Source organism: Ctenopharyngodon idella, chromosome 20, assembly GCF_019924925.1.
Source record: "Ctenopharyngodon idella isolate HZGC_01 chromosome 20, HZGC01, whole genome shotgun sequence".
In the NCBI taxonomy this organism is placed as follows: Eukaryota; Metazoa; Chordata; class Actinopteri; order Cypriniformes; family Xenocyprididae; genus Ctenopharyngodon; species Ctenopharyngodon idella.
Window position 1 is genome coordinate 31,102,659 of NC_067239.1, and position 24,801 is coordinate 31,127,459.

The window sequence follows — 24,801 nt, forward strand, 5'->3', positions numbered from 1 at the left end:
AATCATCAAAATTAAAAGAAATAAACATTTGAAATATTACTGACAACTAAGGAAAATCCCAAATTCAGTATCTCAGAAAATTAGAATATTACTTAAGACCAATACAAAGAAAGGATTTTTAGAAATCTTGGCCAACTGAAAAGTATGAACATGAAAAGTATGAGCATGTACAGCACTCAATACTTAGTTGGGGCTCCTTTTGCCTGAATTACTGCAGCAATGCGGCGTGGCATGGAGTCGATCAGTCTGTGGCACTGCTCAGGTGTTATAAGAGCCCAGGTTGAGCCCTTCAGCTCTTCTGCATTGTTGGATCTGGCATATCGCATCTTCCTCTTCACAATATCCCATAGATTTTCTATGGGGTTAAGGTCAGGCGAGTTTGCTGGCCAATTAAGAACAGGGATACCATGGTCCTTAAACCAGGTACTGGTAGCTTTGGCACTGTGTGCAGGTGCCAAGTCCTGTTGGAAAATGAAATCTGCATCTCCATAAAGTTGGTCAGCAGCAGGAAGCATGAAGTGCTCTAAAACTTCCTGGTATACGGCTGCGTTGACCTTGGACCTCAGAAAACACAGTGGACCAACACCAGCAGATGACATGGCACCCCAAACCATCACTGACTGTGGAAACTTTACACTGGACCTCAAGCAACGTGGATTGTGTGCCTCTCCTCTCTTCCTCCAGACTCTGGGACCCTGATTTCCAAAGGAAATGCAAAATTTACTCTCATCAGAGAACATAACTTTGGACCACTCAGCAGCAGTCCAGTCCTTTTTGTCTTTAGCCCAGGCGAGACGCTTCTGACGCTGTCTGTTGTTCAAGAGTGGCTTGACACAACAAAACCCAGGTCTTGCATACGTCTGTGCGTAGTGGTTCTTGAAGCACTGACTCCAGCTGCAGTCCACTCTTTGTGAATCTCCCCCACATTTTTGAATGGGTTTTGTTTCACAATCCTCTCCAGGGTGCGGTTATCCCTATTGCTTGTACACTTTTTTCTACCACATCTTTTCCTTCCCTTCGCCTCTCTATTAATGTGCTTGGACACAGAGCTCTGTGAACAGCCAGCCTCTTTTGCAATGACCTTTTGTGTCTTGCCCTCCTTGTGCAAGGTGTCAATGGTCGTCTTTTGGACAACTGTCAAGTCAGCAGTCTTCCCCATGATTGTGTAGCCTACAGAACTAGACTGAGAGACCATTTAAAGGCCTTTGCAGGTGTTTTGAGTTAATTAGCTGATTAGAGTGTGGCAGCAGGTGTCTTCAAAGTTGAACCTTTTCACAATATTCTAATTTTCTGAGATACTGAATTTGGGATTTTCCTTAGTTGTCAGTTATAATCATCAAAATTAAAAGAAATAAACATTTGAAATATATCAGTCTGTGTGTAATGAATGAATATAATATACAAGTTTCACTTTTTGAATGGAATTAGTGAAATAAATCAACTTTTTGATGATATTCTAATTATATGACCAGCACCTGTAGATAGATAGATAGATAGATAGATAGATAGATAGCCTGCGGTTTGTTATTGTCCTCCCGTGCGGCAGGTGGCGCTGTGAGCCGGTCACGCCACCTATTGTTTTGAAAAGTTTTGTTCACACGCCCGCGTTGAGACGTGCGATCGTAAAGTGCATTGAGAAGTATAATGCATTTTATTCACACGTTCTTCATAATATTCTTGAGAGGAAAGCAATTCGTAAAGCAGTGAGCTATGGATGATCTAGAGGCTGAGCTCAATATCGCACATGATGCTCCAGAGGATGACAGCACAAGTCAGGAACGGCTTCAAATGCCTGTTTACATCCAGTATCAGACGAACGAGAAAGGTGATGTTCTGGTGTTATCTCATCATATTTACTTGGTGTTTATGTGGTCAAGGCAACTCAGTCCCTCTGATGTTTTGATGTTCAGGTGTACCCTCAGCGACGAGCTTTCTCAAGACGAACAGAAAGTGTCTAAAGCAGATCAGAGATGCGATGCTGCTTCATAACTGGCAGGAGGCTTCGGTATATTACAACAATTACATTCAGACACTGGAGGCCATGAGTTACACAAAAATACATCCAACGACTTTTGAGGTACAACAGCTTTTAAACGCTGTCAAATCGGCTTAGAAGCTTCTTAGAGTGTTAAGAGACTTGTTACAAATTATTAAAATTCACTTGTCTTGCATTGAAGAAACATAACGTATGTATTATCTCTATTGTGACATCCATAGCCTGTCACATAATATTGTTTCTAAGCAGCAAACAGATTTAATCAATTCCTCATGATGACCTACAAAAAATTATTTCACTTGGCATGTTTTAAATTGAATCTTACCCACTAACAATTGTGAATTATGTTGTTGATGGTTAGTGGCCAGGATATAGTGTGATAGACAGACTGATAGATAGAAAGAAAGATAGATAGGATAATTATTAAAAGCTTTGTTTAAGTTTTGTTTAGTTGATTTAGAGTTGATATTAAAATAAAAAGATCTTCAAATTTAAATAAAAATGATTAAAGGTGAAACTTGCAACACTTTCTAATTTGTCATTGCTTGTATATCTTGTCTTTTTAAAGGAATATTTAACATCTCTTTGGATGGAAATGTCTGGTGTCTTAATATAGGGTGACCATATGTGCCATTTTCTCAGGACGTGTCCTGTCCAGGATTTCTAAATTGCCTAAAATGGCCTCTTTAATCGTGAAAGTGGTCATAGCGATGTGCCCCCGAAACGCGATTTCCACACGGAGGTCTGTGCAAGCCACTGTTCTTATTGATAGTCTTCATGCAATGCATTAAAATGCTGTCGTATTTGCAATGCTTTGACCGTTCTCTGTAGATCCAGCCTTCTCACAAGCCACGATTGGTCGATTATGTATAATGCACGCTATTATTTTTCAGTCATTACCTTCCGCAAATATGAAAACAAAACCAAAACCGGGACATTTTATGCAACTTAGAAATCCTGGACAGGACGCGTCCTGGGAAAATGGCGCACATGGTCACCCTATCTTAATAAATCAGTAAATAAAACATAACATGATAACTGCAGAATCTCTGTAGTGACCTACATTTAAGTTATTTGGCTTTGTATGTTTTAAAGTCAGGTTTTTGTTTGAAATTAATGTTTTTTTTATTGGTTTATTCAGTCATCCCATCATAAACACTACTTGCAAAGTCAAGAGAAGTGGATTGTTGCTTGATTTTGTTCAGTATTAATTATTAAATGCACTATATAAGTTTGGCGAGGGGGAGTTGTAAAGCAAAATCTGCTATTGAAGAGCGAGTGCGGAGATGAGCTGTGAGAAGTAGGTCAAGTGCATGATGAATAACACCTGTCTTGGCAGCCCCAGACGCAGCCCCCCCCCTCTCCAATCTCCCACGTGCCTCTGGTAAAAATGGGTCCACAGGACGACCCGGAGGCATTCGTGGACCTGTTTGAGAAAACAGTGGAGGAATGTTTGCCCACTGGCTGGTGGTGCGCCTGATTCTGACAGTTGTAAACCTCCTGGCATACGACAACCTCAAGTAGGCCATCCCCCAATGGGTCGGCCGCTCCCCCGAACAACACCGGCAATGCTTCCGGTCAGTGGAGCTGGGGGACGGCCTTTTGTGATAGCCCAACAGCTCTGGGATGCTTGCTGCAAGTGGCTGATGGCTCAGACCCGTGACATCGAGGAAGTGATTGATCTGGTGGTGCTGGAGCAGTTCATCGCTCAGCTGCCACGCAGGACTGAGCTGCCCGAGGATCACCTGGTGGTATGCCCCGGGGTCGGCAAGAACCTTCCTCATGTCTCTCTCCAGCCCTTCTCCCTCTATTTCTCCTCTCTCCTTCCTGTCTCGTCCTATCCCCATCTCAAAATCGTGGAGCATCTCGTCCCCTCTTCCTCCACTGTGGGGACGAGGCAGCCTGGCCTTCGAGTTTCCCCAGGGTTCCAGACCTGGGACATGAGGGGGCATGTCGGAGAGCACTGAAGCCTCTGCGTCGTTTCACCTCTCCCCTCGCTCCATCAGTCTCCTGGCCAACTTTCTGCCACCGGGGCCGGGAAGGCCTGGGCCAGTCTGCTAGCGATGCGGGGACCCGGGTCATTTCCAGGACAGGTGTCCAGTCATGGAAGTGGGAACTTTGATTCGGGTCCCTGACTCCCTGTGGGCTGACCCCGATGTGGTCGATAACTGTCTAGTATCCAATTTAGGGGGTAAACGCATACAATAAAGTGGTGGTTAATCCCCACCTTAGGCATCTGCTGATTTTGGAGACTGATTGGCCTGCATTTACACAGATATTTGGGATTTTATTTGCGGATGGCTCTTGGGCGACAGGGATGAGTGAAGCCACTGCTCAAGCCAGGAATGCTGTTCTGGGACAGTCACAGAATGATTTATAAAACGAGAATGAAGGCGGAGCTAATGCCACCTGAGTTGGATGACTTTCCTTTAGAGTGATAATGAAACGCTCAAAAACGCGCTCGGCAGGGTCCGCACTATCAACGGACATTTTTCCATAATAAGAGATAAGTTATATCGGGTGGCACAAGATGCCCAGACCAAAGAAGATGCAACCCAATTATTAGTACCAAAAAGCTGTCGGGAAATGCCACTCATTGTGGCCCAATGGGATGGGAAAACACTAGCATGTCTCATGGCCCGATTTTATTTATTTATTTTTGGTCAGGCATTCACGAGAATGTCGACAGTGGTGTGTGGCTTGTCGTGAATGTCAGCTGATGAACTAACCAGCCGCTTCAAAAGTGCCATTGTGCCCATTACCACTCATGGAGGTCCCCTTCGAGAGAATTTGCATGGACTTCATCGGGCCATTAGAACATTTAGCACACGGCTGTCATTTTGCATTAGTTCTGGTGGAGTATGTAACACGATATCCGGAAGCGGTACCATCTCTGTGAAGAGTGTGGCGGATGCTCTGTTTTGTATTATCTCCCGAGTGGGAATCCCCAAAGAGATTCCCACTGATCAAGACACAGCATTTAAGTCACGCACTTTAAGCGAATTCTATGAACTTTTGAGCATTAAATCGATTTGCACCAGCGTCTATCACCCACAAACTGACGGACTGGTGGTACGGTTTAGTCGCACATTGAAATTCATTGAAAGGGAAGATGCCAAAATTGGGATAAATGGCTCAAGCCCCTGTTGTCCGCAGTACGGGAGGTTCCATAAGCCTCCACAGGGTTTTCCCCATTCGATCCTGTGGGGTGCTTGACGTCATTAGAGAGGATTGGAAGGAAGGGCCTTCAAATAGCCGTAGTGAAATTCAGTATGTCCTGGATCTCCGAGCAAAATTCCCCGTGTTGGGGTGGCTCTCCATGGAGAATTTGCTTCAGGCATAGTCATCTGTACAACAGGGGAATTGAGACCGGGAGATAAAGTACTTGTATTACTTCCTACGTCCAGTTCTAAATTACTAAACTTGGCAAGGCCGTGTGGTTATATGGCGAGTTCGGGGATATCAATTATGAGGTACGGTGAGTGCACGTTAGCTTTATCACCTTAACCTCCTAAAATGCTCAAATGAGGTGATACCTGATGATCTCGGACCAGAAGTGGCTATCCCAGTCTATCCACTTGCGCTGGTTCACCTCTCACCGGCACAGCTCACAGATGTAGCCAACTTCCAGGCAAATTTTGGAGATGTGTTCTTGCCCCTGCCCGGTCGCACGGACCTTGTACAGCACCATATCGAAACGGTCCCAGGGGCGATGGCATGCAGCCGACCCTATTGTTTACCTGAAAAAGGTAAACAGGTATTGTTTACATGGAAAAGGTGGTACAGGATGAGTTAAAAGCAATGCTTGAGTTGGGCGTAATAGAAGAGTCTCACAGCGACTGGGCGAGCCCGATTCGGACAGCTCAGTCCGTTTCTGTGTAGATTACAGAAAGGTGAATGCTGCGATGAAATTCGATGCTTATCCAATGCCTCAAGTTGATGAGCTGCTTGATCGGTTAGGTTCGGTTTTATTTGATACCAGATTTGGCAGATCCCTATCGGCTAAAACGGCTTTCACAATGCCGTTCAGATTACACAGATTTACTACTCTTCCATTCGGGTGGTTTGGGGCTCCCGCTACCTTCCAGCATCTCATGGACAAAATCCTGCTGGAACATCTCTGCACTGTCCTGAGATCGCTGAGGGTCGCGGGACTCACAGCGAGTGTGCAAATGGGCATGTGTAGGTACAGTATGGATATAAGTGACACTGCTAAGTTTCACTGCTGACTGCATAATTGTGTCCAACAGATCACGTGGAGAATAGGCACAGAAATTCTGCGTCATCTCCCTAACTCCAACGCTGAAGATTTCAGCGCTGTAAATGAACAGTTGAAATACAATGGAGTTACAGACTTCTCGAAGGTATGCATTGCATTAAGAAGCACAAACCTCCCTTTTATAACATTTAGGGCTGGTTCACACAGAATGCGTTTTTGCTGTTAAAAACGCGAGACGCAAGTCAGTGGGACGAAAAAAGCGCAAGGTTTAGAGATGCGTTTTTAAAAGTTAAACTTCTTTTAACTTCAGCTCTGTGTTTTTGAATGCCGTGTCGTGTGAAAAACTCGAGACGCGAACGCAACGGTCATACACAACCACCTAGCACGTGTTTACATAGAAAAAAACTATGGAAAAGTAGTGCATTGGAATAGAAAAACACGTTGTGTGTGAACGGCCCCTTACACTGCATTCAAGGCATGCATTTTTATCAGTGTGTCGTGAATGTTGTAGATCTGTTTGGAGCATAGCTTTCATCTCCTGCTGAACGGGCAGATGGATGAAGCCAAGCGGCAGTTGTCCATCAGACAGAGCTGGAGACGTGGCAATATCTCGATCGCTCAGGGCGACACCAAAAAACTCATCCAAGCCTACTGCGGTTTCCTAGATTACTTGATCTGGTGTAAGAAGAAGTCCTCTGTTCCTGGAACCGGTAGGAAGGTATTTTATTTGAGTTATGTGGAACAAAAAAATGGGTCTTCCTTCTTGCATCTGTCTTAAATGATGAAGCACAGTGTTCAAATTCTCTGATGTTTTTTTTCTATCCCATTTTAAAGTGTACTTATTTTATGCCCTTTTACAAAGTCTTGGTTTTGTTTTTGGGATCTACTAGAATGTTTTCATCCTTGAATGTTCAAAAAATACATTATTTGACGTTGTCTGTCTTTAACGCATGGGGACCCGTCGGCCAAAAATGGTCACAAGTTTCGCCATTACCGACACAATTCAATGGAACTTGCAACCATAGTTTACTAACGATGCTTTTGGGAAATGCACCCCTGTTTAGTTTCTGCTGCTATGAAGCCCCTCCTTCTGAACAGCACAATGTGCTCTGATTGGTCATCTGGAGCAGCGTGTTGTGATTGGTCAAGCGCTTCGAGCGTGATTGGGAAATGCGTTTCAACACACTACTAACTCAACCAGGCCCCACCCCTTTATTCTGCGTATGAATTATTTAAATGAGGAATATTGTGACGTATTCGTTCCTGGAAGTAAACTCAAGACTACAATGGAGGCGTTTCAGGTTGCACATTACATTACACACTAAAGAAAGTTGAACATGGAAAAAATCATCATAGGTCCTCTTAAAATGTAATTTATTTCTTCAGAAATCATTCTAATATGCTGATTTGCTGCGCAAGAAACATTTCGGATTATTATCAATGTTGAAAATGGTTGTGCTGCTTCACATTTTTGTGGAAACTGTGATACATTTTTACTGTCACTGTCGCTTTTGATCAATTTAATGCCTCCTTGTCACTGTTTCTGGTATCAGATGAGGCGAGCAGTAACCATGAGATACACAGCTGCTTCAGACAAGCTTCTGTGACCCTGAAGGAAATCATCAGTCAGCCTGGAATCTGGGACCCGTTTGTGTTGAGTTACATTGATGTGAGACAACATCTTACCTTGTGCAATTTGACCATTTCTTTGTTTAAATGGCTTGTTTAAACCAAAATGACAATTCTGGCATCATTTACTCACCCTTGTGAGTCTTCACACAGCTTTGTACAATCAAACAAGCTCCAAAAAATGCATCATAAACATAATTCATAGCACTTGTGTGTTGTATTCCAAGTCTTCTGAGGTCATATAATGTATTTGTGTGGGAAACTGACTGAAATTTGTATTTTAATTGAATATACATGCACAAATGAGATTTTGTGAGCGAATAACAGCTTACATTTCAGTCACAATGGTGACACAACTGTCATCCTTTAAAGTAGCTTTGCATTATCTCATGCTGTCTTTATGTGTCATCCGCTGCAGATGCTGGAGTTTTACAACGATGAGGACGGCGCTCTGGAGATTCTGGAGAATTACGCTTACAACAAGGATTTCCCAATCAATCCCAACGCTCATGTGTACCTGTACCATTTCCTCAAGAGACACAATGCCCCAGAAGCCAAACTCATCGGTTCATTAATGGTATGAAATGATTCAGCCAATCAGAACGTGCATAAAGTTCCTCATTAAAATGATTAATTTATTCCGGTTTCTGTTGCTTAGGTTCTGCGCACTTTAGTCCCGAGTCATGAACTGATGCTGGAGCTCTGCTCTCTCCTGCTGCGCACCAGTACGTATGAAAACTAGACTTTTCTGATTGGTTTTTAGCATGTTGCTGTGCGGTTATAAGGATGTTCTGGGTGGCTCGGGATCCTCCTTCACTGCAAGTCCGTTGGGGTTTTTTGTTAGATTCTTCCCACCAGTAACTGAAATGTGTAAAGTGATTTAAATCAGTTTCTGCTTTTTTTCCAGGTCAAATGAGTGATCTAGAAGATGCTTTCTCCATTTCAATGGACCTTCTGGAGTTTTCCAGTTGGAAATGTGACATAAAGGCTTGGTCCTGTCTTCTGAATATCATGAAGATACTCAAACAGAAGTAGGTTATGATTAATATACTGTAATATTATGGAAAACAAGTAAATTGCATTGTTGAAAGAAGAAAACAACAACAGCAAACATCATAGGACCCCTTTAATGTTTCTTGTGATGTTGATTTGTACTTGTTTAGAAAATGCAAGGAGACTATAAAAAAGGAATGGAAATCCAGGCGACCGCTGTGGTTCCCCTTACACTTCAGAAGCTATATCTCCAAGAAGGACATTGTCGAGAACATCAGCCTTGTGAAGGTCAAGAGAGAAGTTTTGAAGATAGTAGGCGAATACTGTAAGTACATGATTATCTTTTTCCTGATAGAATGATGAAGTTTCCATTCAGTGTCCTCAGTAGAACCAGAATAGAAACCTTTGGGTCTCAGTTTATGTGTGGAGTCTGTAATGTGTGTTCAGATGATTCCTGACATGAATTAAAACCAGGTTTGTCTTTTGATCATGACATTTAATATGTTCCTGTGCATTTTGTTTTCTGTTTACAGCTTCAGTATACAATAAAATGGCTTTGGAATTTGAGATAAAGTTTGGAAGTGTAACAGAGGAATACACACTCAGGAAGAACAAAAAGATGGAGAAGGTAAAGAAGATGATGGAAAAGGAGAAGAAAAAGAGGGAGAAGGAAAAGATGAAGATGGAGAAGGAAAAGGAAAAGATGGAGAGGGAAAAGTTGAAGATGGAGAAGAAAAAGTTGAAGATGGAGAAGAGAAAGTTGAAGATGGAGAAGAAAAAGATGGAGAAGGAAAAGATGGAGAAGGAAAAGATGAAGATGGTGAAGGAAAAGTTGAAGTTGAAGAAGGTGAAGAAAAAGATGAAGAAGACTAAGAAGTCTAAATACAATTTATAATAAATGTGTAAAATAGAGATTTTTTTTAGATTTGTTTCACTTGTCCATGTATGACACAAGACTCTTTGTTTACATCAGGGGTCAGCAACCTTTTTGTCACGAAGTGCCATTCTTTTAAGAGTTAATCAGTGCGTCACATGCGCGCGCCATAGGTGCCGACCCCTGCTTGATATACTGAGTATCTGCTCATGTTGAGCTTCACTTTAAATTAAAATAATGGAAATGCAATGAACGGACTGTCAGTCTTGATTGTGACCAGCATATGTTGTGTTTCTGAAGCCTGTTGCTTTCCAGAACCAAAGCAAAGTCCCTTTCAAGGAAAGTCTGTTCACTCGGCGGCCATATTTGCAACGCCTCTGTTTAAGGCATCCATGACTATTTGAATAGGGGAATCCTTAAATCTCAAAAACTGCTTGGTGAACTCAGTTAAATGACATATTTCAAATCAGCAACAAAATCTGACACAAACTGTACCATGTTTGTTTGTTTTGCTCAAATAGCGTTAAAAAGCTTATTTTTTTAGGCTAGACGAGCCAATTCACATATGCAGTCCTAAGCGTGAGTCTCGGTTCATACACAGCGCAGATCATAATCAGCGAACTTGTTTTTAAATAAAGTTTGAGGAAGCTTGGTGGTGATCCGCGACCATGGTGTGCTGTAGTCCGTTTATAGCCTACTGTTAGCTTTTTATATCGGACGACTTTATTTAGGCTTCAAAATGTATAAATGTTGTGTTAACTTGTAAAGATTATCTTGATAGACAAAACGTGTAAGGGTCATGACCCTTTGTTAAACACAGAGCTTATTTTTTGCGATTTTCCAAAAGTCTACGGGAAAAATGCATTGGCTTTCGATCGAGGGAACCTGCGCGCCGCTAACTTCCGGGTGGCCTACAAAAACACGCCATCCCTGAGATACTCAATTCTGGCGTTCTGTTGAGGATGCGCGAATTTAACCTTGACGTTCTACTGTAATCGTCTACCAGTGTTGCCAAGTCCGCGGTTTTCCCGCGGAATTGTGCTACTTTTACACTGTTGCCGCGGGTTGAATCGAACCAAAATAACGTGATATTTAGTCCCTGGAATGCGAATTTTAACAGGGGAGCCCCGCCAAAAACGCGAATTTTACCCCCCAGAACGCTATTGGGCGGGTTTTGTAGTGAAAACCTGGCAACCCTGCCTACTACGGGAGAATAACCGATTTGATGTAGCCTAGTCGATAATACTTGACAGATTAGATAAGTAAATGTTATGTTTTATGAATATGTGGTATTTTAATTATAGCCTATCTGTACCATTCTCTTGTTTTTATTTAAATATTATTTATTTTTTTGCCATGGCAAATGATTAAATTATCCGTTACGCCGTCCTTTTTGTTGTTGATTAGCGATTTTTGCGTTCTTTAGCTACGGCAGTTGACAGTTTACTTCCGTTCGCCGTTCCCGTTCCATCAACAGCTGTTGCTTAAAGTCTAACGTTAATTACTAATAGAAATGAACCGTCTTTACATCTATGGTCTTTGACCAAAGCCAGGTGTGAAGTTAGATGAATATTTGTGGATAGAACCTTACTTAATCATTTAAAGCATTTAATGAGATTATACTAGTGGGTTTGTTCCTATGAAGTTAATATTTTTATTACTTAAAACATAAAATAAATATACATTATATATATATATATATATATATATATATATATATATATATATATATATATATATATATATATATATAATCTCAGTTTATTTATTTATTTATTAAATGTAACATTTCTACTGTGTAATTAATTGTTCTTCATCTTTTGTCTTTTATTCCTTGTGTGGTGTTCTTCAACAGAGATTATGTAGATCTAATATTCAGAGTAACTTTATCTCTAAAATCACTCAACAGAAAGAAACTGCACCTTTTGTCTTGTCTGACGTATGAACTGAAGTTGACTTTACCCAGTCGACTCTCTAAACCTGCTGTATAAATAGATTTAGAGCTTCAGATCCAGAAATAAATAGATTTTGCAACTTGTCTAATAATCGATCGAACAACCTGCGCGTTGTCCTCCAGTGCGGCAGGTGGCGCTGTGAGCCGCTCACACTCACCACTTTTTTTTTTTTTTGTTGATGAAGAACAGTTGTGTTCACTTTAAACGTCCACGCGTTGAGACGTGCGATAGTAAAGCGTGTATTGAGAAGTTTAGTTTATTTTATTCACACGTTCTTCATAATATTCTTGAGAGGAAAGCAATTCGTAAAGCAGTGAGCTATGGATGATCTAGAGGCTGAGCTCAATATCGCACATGATGCTCCAGAGGATGACAGCACAAGTCAGGAACGGCTTCAAATTCCTGTTTACATCCAGTATCAGACGAACGAGAAAGGTGATGTTCTGGTGTTATCTCATCATATTTACTTGGCGTTTATGTGGTCAAGGCAACTCAGTCCCTCTGATGTTTTGATGTTCAGGTGCACCCTCATCGATGAACTTTCTCAAGACGAACAGAAAGTGTCTAAAGCAGATCAGAGATGCGATGCTGCTTCATAACTGGCAGGAGGCTTTGGTATATTACAACAATTGCATTCAGACATTGGAGGCCATGAGTGTCATGGGACTGCATCCAACGACTTCTGAGGTACAACAGACTTTTAAAACTCTGTTCAATCAGCTTATAAGCTTCTTAGAGACTTGCTTGATTCACTTGTCTTGCATTGAAGTAACATAACATATGTATTATCTCTATTGTGACACTGTTCATTGCATCCATAGCCTGTCACATAATATTGCTTCTAAGCATCAAACAGATTCAATCAATTCCTCATGATGACCTACAAACATGTTTTAATTTGCAGTTTACCCACTAACAATTGTGAATCATATTGTTGATGGTTTGAATTTAGTGCCCTGGATTAAAGGATTAGTTCACTTTCAAATGAAAATTACCCCAAGCTTTACTCACCCTCAAGCCATCCTAGGTGTATATGACTTTCTTCTTTCTGATGAACACAATCGGAGATATTTTAATTAATATCCTGATGCATTCGAACTTTATAATGGCAGTGAGCGGGACCAACAAGTATGAGCTGAAGAAAGTGCTTCCATCCATCATAAACATACTCCACACGTCCTAATAAAGGCCTTCTGAAGCGAAGCGATGCATTTGTGTAAAAAATGAAGTAAAATATCTAGCTTACGCCAGACCGCCTTCCTTATTCAAGTTACAAAGAAAGTGTAATTCACATTATTATTCAAATTCACCTGAAGGGAAGAATATTACCTTTTTTTTAATGAAATTTCCACCTACCCAAAAACTAAAGTCTCCCAATACTCATACACAGTGGTTTAAATGCAATATCCCAGTGTCAATTTACAGAAAACACTTTGAAATTACATAATACACTGCTGAAAGTGATAAATATTGTTGTATATGTTGTCTGTTCTATAATAAACAAACAAAAAAAGAGGCGCTTTTTGACTTTGATCAGTTTTATTCTTTCAGGAGACACAAAACTCTATAAATTATAAAATATATGTGGTCTATTAAAATCCAAGACAGGATCTACATCCTCCAGATTTGTATAATTCCTTATATGTGCATCATTTTTGTCACCTGTGGTGAGCATCACCCGGCTGGAGCTCACTAATCTTCAGCAGCAACTGAAACCAAAAAAAATCACTGTTTATGCACACAGTTTTTGCACTGTAATATCCATTTCACAATAACAAAATGTAGATTTACAGAAATTACAATTTTTTTCTAGTCTGCATACTTGCAGACTGCTGTGCAAGCAGCCATATCCTAAATGTAGTTTTGACAATTTTTTTTTTTTGGTCAAATAATAGTTTATCAGATTGGTTGCTGTGCTTTCGCATTTCAAAAATAATAATTAAAGCTGCAAGCAGTGATGAAAGGGCCCTCGCACCCGGGTCACCGCCACCCGTTGGCATCAGGAAAACAGTGAACAGTGGGCAACATGCATGTAAGTGAGTGAATACAGGAGAATTATGGCAAAGTCATTTCAAAGTGCCACACTTCCTGCTGCCAACAGGTGGCACTTTGACCATAACTGAATATTGTCATATAGATGTCTTCAGGCCAGGACTATTATTAAACGTGAAGTTTGGGGCAGATCGGACATTGTATGCCTGAGTTACAACAGCTTCCTCTTTCATGGCGAAACATCAGACTTTGTCAGTCTGCCACGGACACACCCTCCAATGAAAACTCAAGATTTTTGCAATATAACATCGCTAAAGCCTTAAGATTAGACTGACCATATATGATGTGGTTCTGTTTGAATCTCTGTGAGGAGTTAATCACAGTGTGAAACATGTCATGTCCTGTTGCCGGCAGGTGGCGCTATGACTGTAAATGAATATTGCCATGTAGATGTCTTCAGGCCAGGACTCTAATAAAATGTGAAGTTTGGGGCAGATCGGACATTGTATGTCTGAATTACAACAACTTCCTGTTTCATGGCGAAACATCGAACTTTGTCAGGCCGCCATGGACACGCCCTTCAGCAAAAACTCTAGATCTTCGCAAATTTAATGTGACAAAGGCCTTAGATTAGACTGACCAAAAATGATGTTTATCTGATAAAATCTTTAGGAGGAGTGCGTTAAAATACTACGTTTGGAAATGGCAAAAACTACACAAATTTTGCAAAGAAAATTCAAAATATCTGACTTCCTGTTGGTTTTCAGATTTCACTCCAAGAGACGTTTTTGTAGGTATTGGGCTGTTAGATATGTGTACCGAATTTCATACCTGTAGGTGAAACGTAGGGTCAGGGGCACTTTGTTGAAATTTTGTAGGTGATGCCATTTTGCCACACCTAATTCTGAAACCCATAACAGACGTAAATTTTCACCACTTCTGACGCATCAGCAAAGTTTCATGAGTTTTCGAGCATGTTTAGGCCCTCAAAAATGTGATTCCCCTTTCGTGGTGAAACATCAGACTTTGTCAGTCCACCACGGACACATCTCAAAGGCCTTAAGATTAGACTGCCCAAATATGATGTGCTTCTGGTTAAATCTCTATGAGGAGTTAATCACAGTGTAAAACATGTCATTTCCTGTTACCCACAGGTGGCGCTATAACTGTAACTGAATATTGCCATGTAGATGTCTTCAGGTCAGGACTCTAATAAAACGTGAAGTTTGGGGCAGATTGGACATTGTATGCCCGAGTTACAACAACTTCCTGTTTCATGGCGAAACATCGAACTTTGTCAGGCCGCCACGGACACGCCCTCCGGCGAAAACTCTAGATCTTCGCAATTTAACGTCTGAAAAGCCTTAAGATTAGACTGACCAAATATGACATTGATCTGATTAAAGCTCTAGGAGGAGTTTGTTAAAGTACAACATGTGGAAATGGCAAAAACTGCCAAAATTTTGCAGAGAAAATTCTAAATATCTCACTTCCTGTTGGTTTTCAGATTTTGCTCCCAGGGGCTTTTTTGTAGGTATTGGGCTGTTACATCTGTCTATGTATTGTAGGTGGCGTTATCGAGCCTTTTTGCCACACCTAATTATGAAACTCATATCCGACGTAAATTTTCACCACTTCTGACGCATGCAAAGTTTCATGAGTTTTCGAGCATGTTTAGGCCCTCAAAAATGCGATTCATTTCGGAGAAGAATAATTGACCGAGCAATTCCAATAGGGTCCTCACACCATCGGTGCTCAGGCCCTAATGATTATATCGAAAATGAGTATAAGCATTGTAAATGCAGTAATACAGTATATATACATACCAAACGCAGAGTCCTCTCCAGTGCGTCGCTGGCCGAGGCAATCATCACTTTAGCTTTCAGTTTCGCTTTCAAAGATCTCTTTTATCGATGCCATCGATGCTTATCAAAATCAAAACAGTACATAAGCTCACAGAAATGTGAAAATGGTTTAATTTAAAGAAAATATCCTAAGCCAAAAGATGATATAGAGTTTGTGGCTGACTGAAGCAGCCCTTATCAAAAGTGTGGGGGTCGACTGCTGTCTTTTCAAAACTGCTGGAATCATGACCCCCTGTCCCCCGCGCCTGCTGACTTGTTTGTATTTTCCAGTTGGATCCTCCTATTTTTTTGTGTGTGTTTGCTACTGTATGGATGAAGTGTTTCTCTGCTGACTGCATAATTGTGTCCAACAGATCATGTGGAGAATAGGCACAGAAATTCTGCGTCATCTCCCTAACGCCACCGCTGAAGATTTCAATGCTGTATATGAACAGTTGAAAAACAATGGAGTCAAAAACTTCTCAAAGGTTTGCATTGCATTAAGGAGCCCAAACCTCCCTTTTACAACATTTACACTGCATTCAAGGCATGCATTTTTATCAGTGTGTCATGTGAATGTTGTAGATCTGTTTGGAGCATAGCTTTCATCTCCTGCTGAACGGGCAGATGGATGAAGCCAAGAGGCAGTTGTCCATCGGACAGAGCTGGAAACATGGCACATTCACGATCGCTCAGGGCGACACCAAAAAACTCATCCAAGCCTACTGCGGTTTCCTAGATTACTTGATCTGGTGCAAGAAGAAGTCCTCTGTTCCTGGAACCGGTAGGAAGATATTTTATCTGAGTTATGTGAAACAATAAACAGTAAAAAAAAATGGGTCTTCCTTCTTGCATCTGTCTTAAATGATGAATTTCTCTGTGGGTTCTATTTGAATATTTTTAAAGGGGACCTATTACGCCCTTTATTGAAGTCTTGATGTTGTTTTTGGGCTCTCCTAGAACATGTTTTCATGCTTATTTTCCTCATAATCTCCATTGTCTCTATGAAGCCCCTCCTTCTGAACAGCACAATGTGCTCTGATTGGTTGGCTGGAGTGGTGTGTTGTGATTGGTCAAGCGCTTCAAGCGTGTTTGGAAAATGTCCCGCCCCTTACCATAACCACCAGTTTCAACACACTACTAACTAACTAACTCAACCAGGCCCCGCCCCTTTATTCTGCGTATGAATTATTTAAATGAGGAATATTGTGGCGTGTTCGTTCCTGGAAGAAAACTCAAGACTACAATGGAGGCGTTTCAGGGAGTTCAGAAACAGAGAATGTGAGCGCACCTTCCTTTTTTTTTTTTTTTTTTTTTTTAAGAGTGGCGCGCTTTTGTTTCTTCTTAAAGGGGTCCTTGATTATGATTTCACTTTTTTAACTTTAGTTAGTGTGTAATGTTGCTGTTTGAGCATAAACAACATCTGCAAAGTTACGACGCTCAAAGTTAGAGAGATTTTCTTTTACAGAATTCGCTGTTTAAGGACTACAACAAACGGCTGGCAGGGACTAAAATGAGCTTCTTCCTGTGTTGGTGACATCACTAACCCTAAAATTTACATAAACCCCGCCCCTGAGAACACGCAATAAAGGGGGTGAGGCCATGTTGGGCTGCTTTAGAGAAGAGGAAGAGTTGTTGTAGTACAGTGCGTTTACCATGCCGTCATTTTACGCCGGACTGCTTCACAAACGAGGGTCAATTCAACACTGGATTTGCACAAAAGATTAACATGACGGCACATGCTAGTCGATGAGTTGAATCAACTCCAGTTTCATTCTAAAAGCTGTAACTTCTTCCTGAGTCTCTCCATCAGTGTCAGACTCCGGTTTGAACAATGTAAGGCTGAATACCTTCATCATTTTGGGTGCGTGAGATTCTCCAGCTTTGTTGTTGTTGAGCAACTGAAGCATGAGCTGTTAAAGCTCCGTCCTCTTCTGGAAAGGGGGCCGGGAGCAGCAGCTCATTTGCATTTAAAGGGACACACAAAAACGACGTGTTTTTGCTCACACCCAAATAGGGGCAAATTTGACAAGCTATAATAAATGATCTGTGGGGTATTTTGAGCTGAAACTTCACAGACACATTCTGGAGACACCAGAGACTTATATTACATCTTGTAAAAAGGGGAATAATAAGTGCCCTTTAAATGAGTCTTCCCGTTAAGGCCATCATTGACTTCATTTAGGCCAATTCAAGTGTGCATGAAATCAGGAGGCGGGATTTATTGCATGAACCAATTATATCCAATAATAACCAATCATGTCCAATCATAGCGCGATGGAGGCATTGCCTCCTCTCACATGACTTTTCCTCATTCATTCTCAATTAACCTCCTCTAAACCAGCGCACATTTTAGGGGGTCTGTTTTAAATCAATGGGGACAAAGGAGCTGTAACTTCACCTGTGGGTGTCACTGTTGAACAGTGATACTTTATAAAAACAATTTTTAATGTCATATTTTGTAAATATTTGCATTTTTATTTTTGGAATATCGGTTATTTTTTCATCCAGTTTTTTTGAGGAGACACTGCCTCCTATGATAAAAGTTTCACAACTTGAGCAGCAAATCAGCATATTAAGAAATATTTCTGATTATTATCATTGTTGAAAACATTTGTGATATTTTATTTATTATTAAAGAACAGCATTCATTTGAAACAGAAATTCTTTGTAATGTTACAAATGTCTTTACTGTCGCTTTTGATCAGTTTAATGCATTCTTGTCACTGTTTCTGGTATCAGATGAGATGAGCCGTAACTGTGACATGCACAGCTGCTTCAGACAAGCTTCTGTGACCCTGAAGGAAATCATCAGTCAGCCTGGAATCTGGGACCCGTTTGTGTTGAGTTTCATTGATGTGAGACAACATCTTACCTTGTGCAATTTGATCATTTCTTTGTTTAAATGGCTTGTTTAAACCAAAATGACAATTCTGGCATCATTTACTCACCCTTGTGAGTCTTCACACAGCTTTGTGCAATCAAACAAGCTCCAAAAAATGCATTTTAAAGACAGAAAGAAAGTCATATTTTAATTTAATGTACATGCATTCATTTTATTTGTAATGACATGAGGGTGAGTAAATGGTGACACAACTGTCATTTTTTTGTTTAACCCTTTAAAGTGGTCTTTATGTGTCATCCGCTGCAGATGCTGGAGTTTTACAACGATGAGGACGGCGCTCTGGAGGTTCTGGAGAATTACGCTTACAACGAGGATTTTCCAATCAATCCCAACGCTCATGTGTACCTGTACCATTTCCTCAAGAGACACAATGCCCCAGAAGCCAAACTCATCGGTTCATTAAAGGTATGAAATGGTTCAGAACATGCATAAAGTTCCTCATTAAAGTCCCTGTAAAGCCATATTAAAGTATGTGTTCTGAGTTTGTCACACCACAGAAAAATGTGTTATTAACCACCCAGTCAAATTTGAAAGATTAAAAAAATCGGCAAGTAAATGAAATAAGTTATCAAAATCGTGAAAAAATAAGCTGTATTCTCTGCTCTCAAACGCTGGGGGCGTGTCCGCTGGCGGCGCTGAAACCACGCCCACCCGTCTCAACTGACTTGTCTAAGGAGTCAAACATACTGATGCATATAAACAAAAGAATCACGTTAGAAGGTTGCAAAATTTAGTAGAGTTACTGCGGACTACCTACAAATTATAACATAAGCACACAAGGCAACTTACACTCATTGGTGGGCACGTACTGCCGACTGTTGTCAAGCCGACAGATGTCAGCGCCGCGAGACGGGAGGATGAAGGCCGGAACGGGAGAGACTCTGTCCGGCCCCATATCATCGGTTGTCGGTGGGACGGGAGGATGAAGGCCGAGGCGGGAGATATTCAGCCCCATTCACCAATAACAGCGGATTATCAGTGAATCCCAGTTGTCTCTGATGAAAGTTTGTAAAATTATCCGGTGTAAAATGATCACTGCAGAGACAAAAGTATTCCACCCCTTCTTCATATCATCGTTTTTAGGAAATTTAAAAAAGGAGACCGAGCTGTTTTGTATATTATCGCAACCAGGTAATATGCATTTGCGTGACAAAGGCATTAATAGCTAGCAAAATGTAGGCTGTATAACCAACGGTAATGACCGGGTGTGCCTCATACGTCCTGAAAAGTGAAGCTGCGGGCTCTTTGATCGCCCCCCTGGTGGCTGGATGCAGTACAGGTCATAAACCTCGCCCTCTCCATGCAAGCGAACGGGACTTGAGTCAAAACAAAAAAATTAATTACGCTTCAAATAAAATTTTCCGAAAGATGGTTTTGGTCATTTAAGGTAGTTGTTATCACGCTGATATATATTCAATTGTTCGTTTTTGTGATAAGTTTGATTTTAGCTAGCAATTTGATGCTATAGAAATGGGACGTGTCGTCATGATTGACAGTTGTGATTGACAGCTTCTCTGAGGACTGTCAGAGCTTCGAGGGGAGATTGAAGATATATAACTAACTAATAATTTTCGATTTCTGTGTTATTTCACACCAACAAAATGAGTTGTTCAGCAGTAAACTGTACTAACCGACCTACAGGATCTGACGGATCACTGAGCTTATTTCGGTAACGTTAAATGTGGGCTTTATAAGCTAATTAATAAATGTTATTAACTAAGATAACACGCCTAACGTTAGCCATGTTGTCAAAAAGCAGGTGATCGTTATCTGGCAGTTACTAATTATTTTTATGGGTATAAAATAATAATTAGCAGGACAAAACTAATGATAGTCTACTCTAATTAATTATAGAGCACTGTCTACAGCAATCGATCTCCTGTCACATTAGTTCAACTTTATTTAATATAGCAGGACCGTTTATGACATTTTAGAGTTGTTTTTAGTGGCATATATTGAGTTTATCTACTGAATTTGCTGTTTCAAATATATTGCTCTAGAAACAGAATAGCCTATTATTTTATAGGTAGAATTTTAAATTGTGTATAATTTATATAGCCTATTTAAAATACATCAATGATGACGCAGTCGTCTGGGCGGAGGTTTGAAACTGTGACTCCGCCTCCGGGCTCCACTGACGATTTCTTCTGCGCATACCCAGGCTCCAAACTGACGTTATATAGTGTTTGGGGCGGCGCCATGCTCGGGGGCTCCAGTGCGTCACCAAACCCCCGTTTTAGCTCCGCCCAAAAAATCCTGAACACAGAATTGGTGAAAAACTGTTTAACGCTGTAACTTCACAATTCAGTACTACATAGTTCCCAGTTTTTGTAATGTGTTTCAGCAATACATTTGTAACATTTATAATGTGTTTAGAAACAATTGTCAGAATTGACTTTACAGGGACTTTAAAATGATTAATTTATCCCTAATTTATATGAATTTATTTCTGTTGCTCAGGTTCTGCAAACTTTAGTCCCAAGTCATGAACTGATGCTGGAGCTCTGCTCTCTCCTGAAGCACACCAGTACGTATGAAAACTAAACTTTTTGTTTCCGCACGAGTCTATTTTTGCTGTGACAGCGCATTGTTCGCATTAAAATAAACATGTATTGACGCGAAATTCTAGTAATTTCACCATAGATGCATATAATTTAAAGTCTACTCTGTTTCAAAGTCAACAAATGGCTTTTTGCGTCAGGTAAAGCAAGGGAAACGACACCTTCGTGTTTGGAAAAACAAGGAGACGTAATGGATAGCACTTTCTTCGTGGAGGTGGAAAAACAAAAGTTCTTTATGACCTGCAGGATTTCTTGTATAAAGATTTAAAAGCGAAAGAAAAGACGAGATTCTAATTGTAATTTTTAATTTAAAATGTTTGTGATTTTAACATATAGCATATGTTTAAATGCTGTGCTACTTGCTTGAGCAATGTAATATATAAATCTAAAGTATTACTTTATATAAATATAAGTAAAACGTTTAAATGAGTGTAGACTATACAAAGAGAATCGCAATGCTGACGACAAGCCATGTTCAGTAACAACTTTTGGATTTTAAATAAAAAATGAGTAAATGTTATGTATGTGTGAAACAAGCACAAGTCTGTTGTTTTTTTTTGTTGTTTTTGGTTTTTAGATTCATCACCCACTAGTAACTGAAATGTGTAAAGTAAAAGGCTTCGATTTAAATCAGTTTCTGCTTTTTTTCCAGAGCTAATGAGTGATCTAGAAGATGCTTTCTCCATTTCAATGGACCTTCTGGAGTTTGCCAGTTGGAAATGTGACATAAAGGCTTGGTCCTGTCTTCTGAATATTATGAAGATACTCAAACGGAAGTAAGTTTTGGTTAATACTGTAATATTGTGGAAAATAAGTTGCACCGGGTAAAAATTGCTTTGTCAGATAGGTGTATAAGTAAAAAAAAATAATAATAATTACATTGGCAAGGCAAGTTTATTTTATATCAGAAATAATGTATAATACTGAAACATTTACAAACATATATTTTAGTTCCTTTACATTTAATAGTATTCAGAACAGGAATGAAAAATAAGTGTAAATCATTGTAAACAACACTTGCCAAGCCTAAACATATACAAACATACATATTTGCTGCAACTTATATTCTATATATTATATACACACACACCGATCATTGACAGGTGAAGTGAATAACACTGATTATCTCTTCATCACGGCACCTGTTAGTGGGTGGGATATATTAGGCAGCAAGTGAACATTTTGTCCTCAAAGTTGATGTGTTAGAAGCAGGAAAAATGGGCAAGCGTAAGGATTTGAGCGAGTTTGACAAGGTACAAATTGTGAAGGCTAGATGACTGGGTCAGAGCATCTCCAAAACTGCAGCTCTTGTGGGGTGTTCCCTGTCTGCAGTGGTCAGTATCTATCAAAAGTGGTCCAAGGAAGGAACAGTGGTGAACCGGAGACAGGGTCATGGGCGGACAAGGCTCACTGATGGCTGGCCCGTGTGGTCCGATCCAACAGACGAGCTACTGAAGCTCAAATTGCTCAAGAAGTTAATGCTGGTTCTGATAGAAAGGTGTCAGAATACACACAGTTTGTTGCGTATGGGGCTGCATAGACACAGACCAGTCAGGGTGCCCATGCTGACCCCTGTCCACCACCGAAAGAGCCAACAGTGGACACGTGAGCATCAGAACTGGACCACGGAGCAATGGAAGAAGGTGGCCTGGTCTGATGAATCAAGTTTTCTTTTACGTCACGTGGATGGCCGGGTGCGTGTGCGTCGCTTACCTGGGGAACACATGGCACCAGGATGCACTATGGGAAGAAGGCAAGCCAGCGGAGGCAGTATGATGCTTTGGGCAATGTTCTGCTGGGAAACCTTGGGTCCTGACATCCATGTGGATGTTACTTTGACACGTACCACCTACCTAAGCATTGTTGCAGACCATGTACACCCTTTCATGGAAACGGTATTCCCTGGTGGCTGTGGCCTCTTTCAGCAGGATAATGCTCCTGCCACAAAGCAAAAATGGTTCAGGAATGGTTTGAGGAGCACAACAACGAGTTTGAGATGTTGACTTGGCCTCCAAATTCCCCAGATCTCAATCCAATCGAGCATCTGTGGGATATGCTGAACAAACAAGTCCGATCCATGGAGGGCTTTTTGGAAAAAGACGGGACAAGTATGGCATGTTTGGAAGGGTTGCTAGGTGAAAGCTGCTTCTCTAAGCTCGGCTTAAGTTTGCAAAATTGCATCTGAACAAAGTCCTTTGGACAGACAAGACCAAAGTGGAGATGTTTGGGCCTTAAAGGATTAGTCCACTTTTAAATAAAAATTTCATGATAATTTACTCTCCCCCATGTCATCTAAGACGCCCATGTCCTTCTTTCTTCAGTCAAAAAGAAATGAAGGTTTTTAAGGAAAACATTCTAGGATTTTTCTCCATATACTGGACTTCAATGGTCTCCAAACAGTTGAAGGTAAAAATTACAGTTTCAGTGGAGCTTCAAAAGGCTTTAAACGATACCAGATGAGGAATAAGGGTCTTATCTAGAGAAACGATTGGTCATTTTCCAAAAAAAATTTAAATGTATATACTTTACATGAACAAATGATCGCCTTCAAGTGGTTCCGCCAAAACCGTACTTTCGTATTCTTCAAAAAGCTTACGCTGAATGTCCTACACCTTCCCTATTCAACTTACGGAAAAAACGGAACTGGCGTTCGTTCCGTAAGTTGAATAGGGAAGGCGTAGGACATTCAGCGTAAATTATCATGAAATTTGAATTTAATGCACAATGCCAAGTTTGGTGAAAACTAAACACAGCATATCAGAACAAACACCTCATACCAAAAGTCAAGCATGTTGGTGGAGGGGTGATGATTTTGGGCTTGTTTTGTAGCCAAAGCACCCTGCAGTCATTGAGTTGACCATGATCTCCTCTGTATATGAAGGTATTCTAGAGTCAAATGTGAGGCCGTCCGTCTGACTGCTAAAGCTTGGCCAAAATTGGGTCATGCAACTGGACAATGATCTGAAGATCACCAGCAAATCTACAACAGAATGGCTGAAAAAGAAAAGAATAAAGGTGTTGTTAATGTTTCTTGTGATGTTGATTTGTACTTGTTTAGAAAATGCAAGGAGACTATAAAAAAGGAATGGAAATCCAGGCGACCGCTGTGGTTCCCCTTACACTTCAGAAGCTATATCTCCAAGAAAGACATTGTCGAGAACATCAGCCTTGTGAAGGTCAAGAGAGAAGTTTTGAAGATAGTAGGTGAAAAAGGTAAGTACGTGATTGTCTTTTTCCTGATAAATAGTTTCCATTCAGTGTCCTCAGTAGAACCAGAACAGAAACCTTTGGGTCTCAGTTTATGTGTGGAGTCTGTAATGTGTGTTCAGATGATTCCTGACATGAATTAAAACCGGGTTTTGTCTTTTGATCATGACATTTAATATGTTCCTGTGCATTTTGTTTTCTGTTCACAGATTCACCATACTGTAAAGTTTTTTGGAAATCTAAGTCTAAACGTAAAACAAAGAAATGGACAGTCTGGGAGAATCAATAGGAAAAGATGGAGAGAAAGAGGAAGCTGGAGAAGAAAAAGATGGAGGAAAGGATGATGGAGAAGGAAAAAGATGGAGAAGACTAAGAAGCCTAAATACGTTTTATAATAAACGTGTAAAATAGAGACTTTTTGTTTTTAGATTTGTTTCACTTGTCCATGTATGACACAAGACTCTTTGTTTACATCAGGGGTCAGCAACCTTTTTGTCACGAAGTGCCATTCTTTTAAGAGTTAATCAGTGCGTCACATGCGCGCGCCATAGGTGCCGACCCCTGCTTGATATACTGAGTAGCTGCTCATGTTGAGCTTCACTTTGAATTAAAATAATAGAAATGCA

At 40.6% G+C, this 24,801-nt stretch overlaps 2 protein-coding genes across 3 annotated transcripts; both read left to right on the forward strand.

Moving 5' to 3' along the window:
* The first annotated feature begins 1,529 nt into the window (after positions 1–1,529).
* On the forward strand, positions 1,530–9,960 carry LOC127501835 (TATA box-binding protein-associated factor RNA polymerase I subunit A-like). Of its 2 annotated transcripts, XM_051874064.1 has the most exons (10): positions 1,530–1,825; positions 1,911–2,077; positions 6,247–6,360; positions 6,727–6,925; positions 7,769–7,884; positions 8,263–8,421; positions 8,503–8,569; positions 8,752–8,875; positions 9,008–9,162; positions 9,371–9,960. In XM_051874064.1, the coding sequence occupies exons 1-10, from the start codon at positions 1,711–1,713 to the stop codon at positions 9,730–9,732; spliced, it is 1,578 nt and encodes a 525-aa protein (XP_051730024.1). In that variant the 5' UTR covers positions 1,530–1,710; the 3' UTR covers positions 9,733–9,960. The 2 variants fall into 2 exon arrangements, with proteins under 2 accessions (XP_051730024.1, XP_051730025.1); XM_051874065.1 differs by lacking the exon at positions 1,911–2,077.
* Positions 9,961–11,816: 1,856 nt separating this feature from the next.
* LOC127501837 (TATA box-binding protein-associated factor RNA polymerase I subunit A-like) lies at positions 11,817–24,801 on the forward strand. The gene is made up of 10 exons (XM_051874066.1): positions 11,817–12,101; positions 12,187–12,353; positions 15,877–15,990; positions 16,088–16,286; positions 18,245–18,360; positions 18,654–18,812; positions 20,868–20,934; positions 21,621–21,744; positions 24,027–24,181; positions 24,385–24,801. Exons 1-10 carry the CDS (start codon positions 11,987–11,989, stop codon positions 24,462–24,464), a joined length of 1,296 nt encoding a protein of 431 aa, XP_051730026.1. The 5' UTR covers positions 11,817–11,986; the 3' UTR covers positions 24,465–24,801.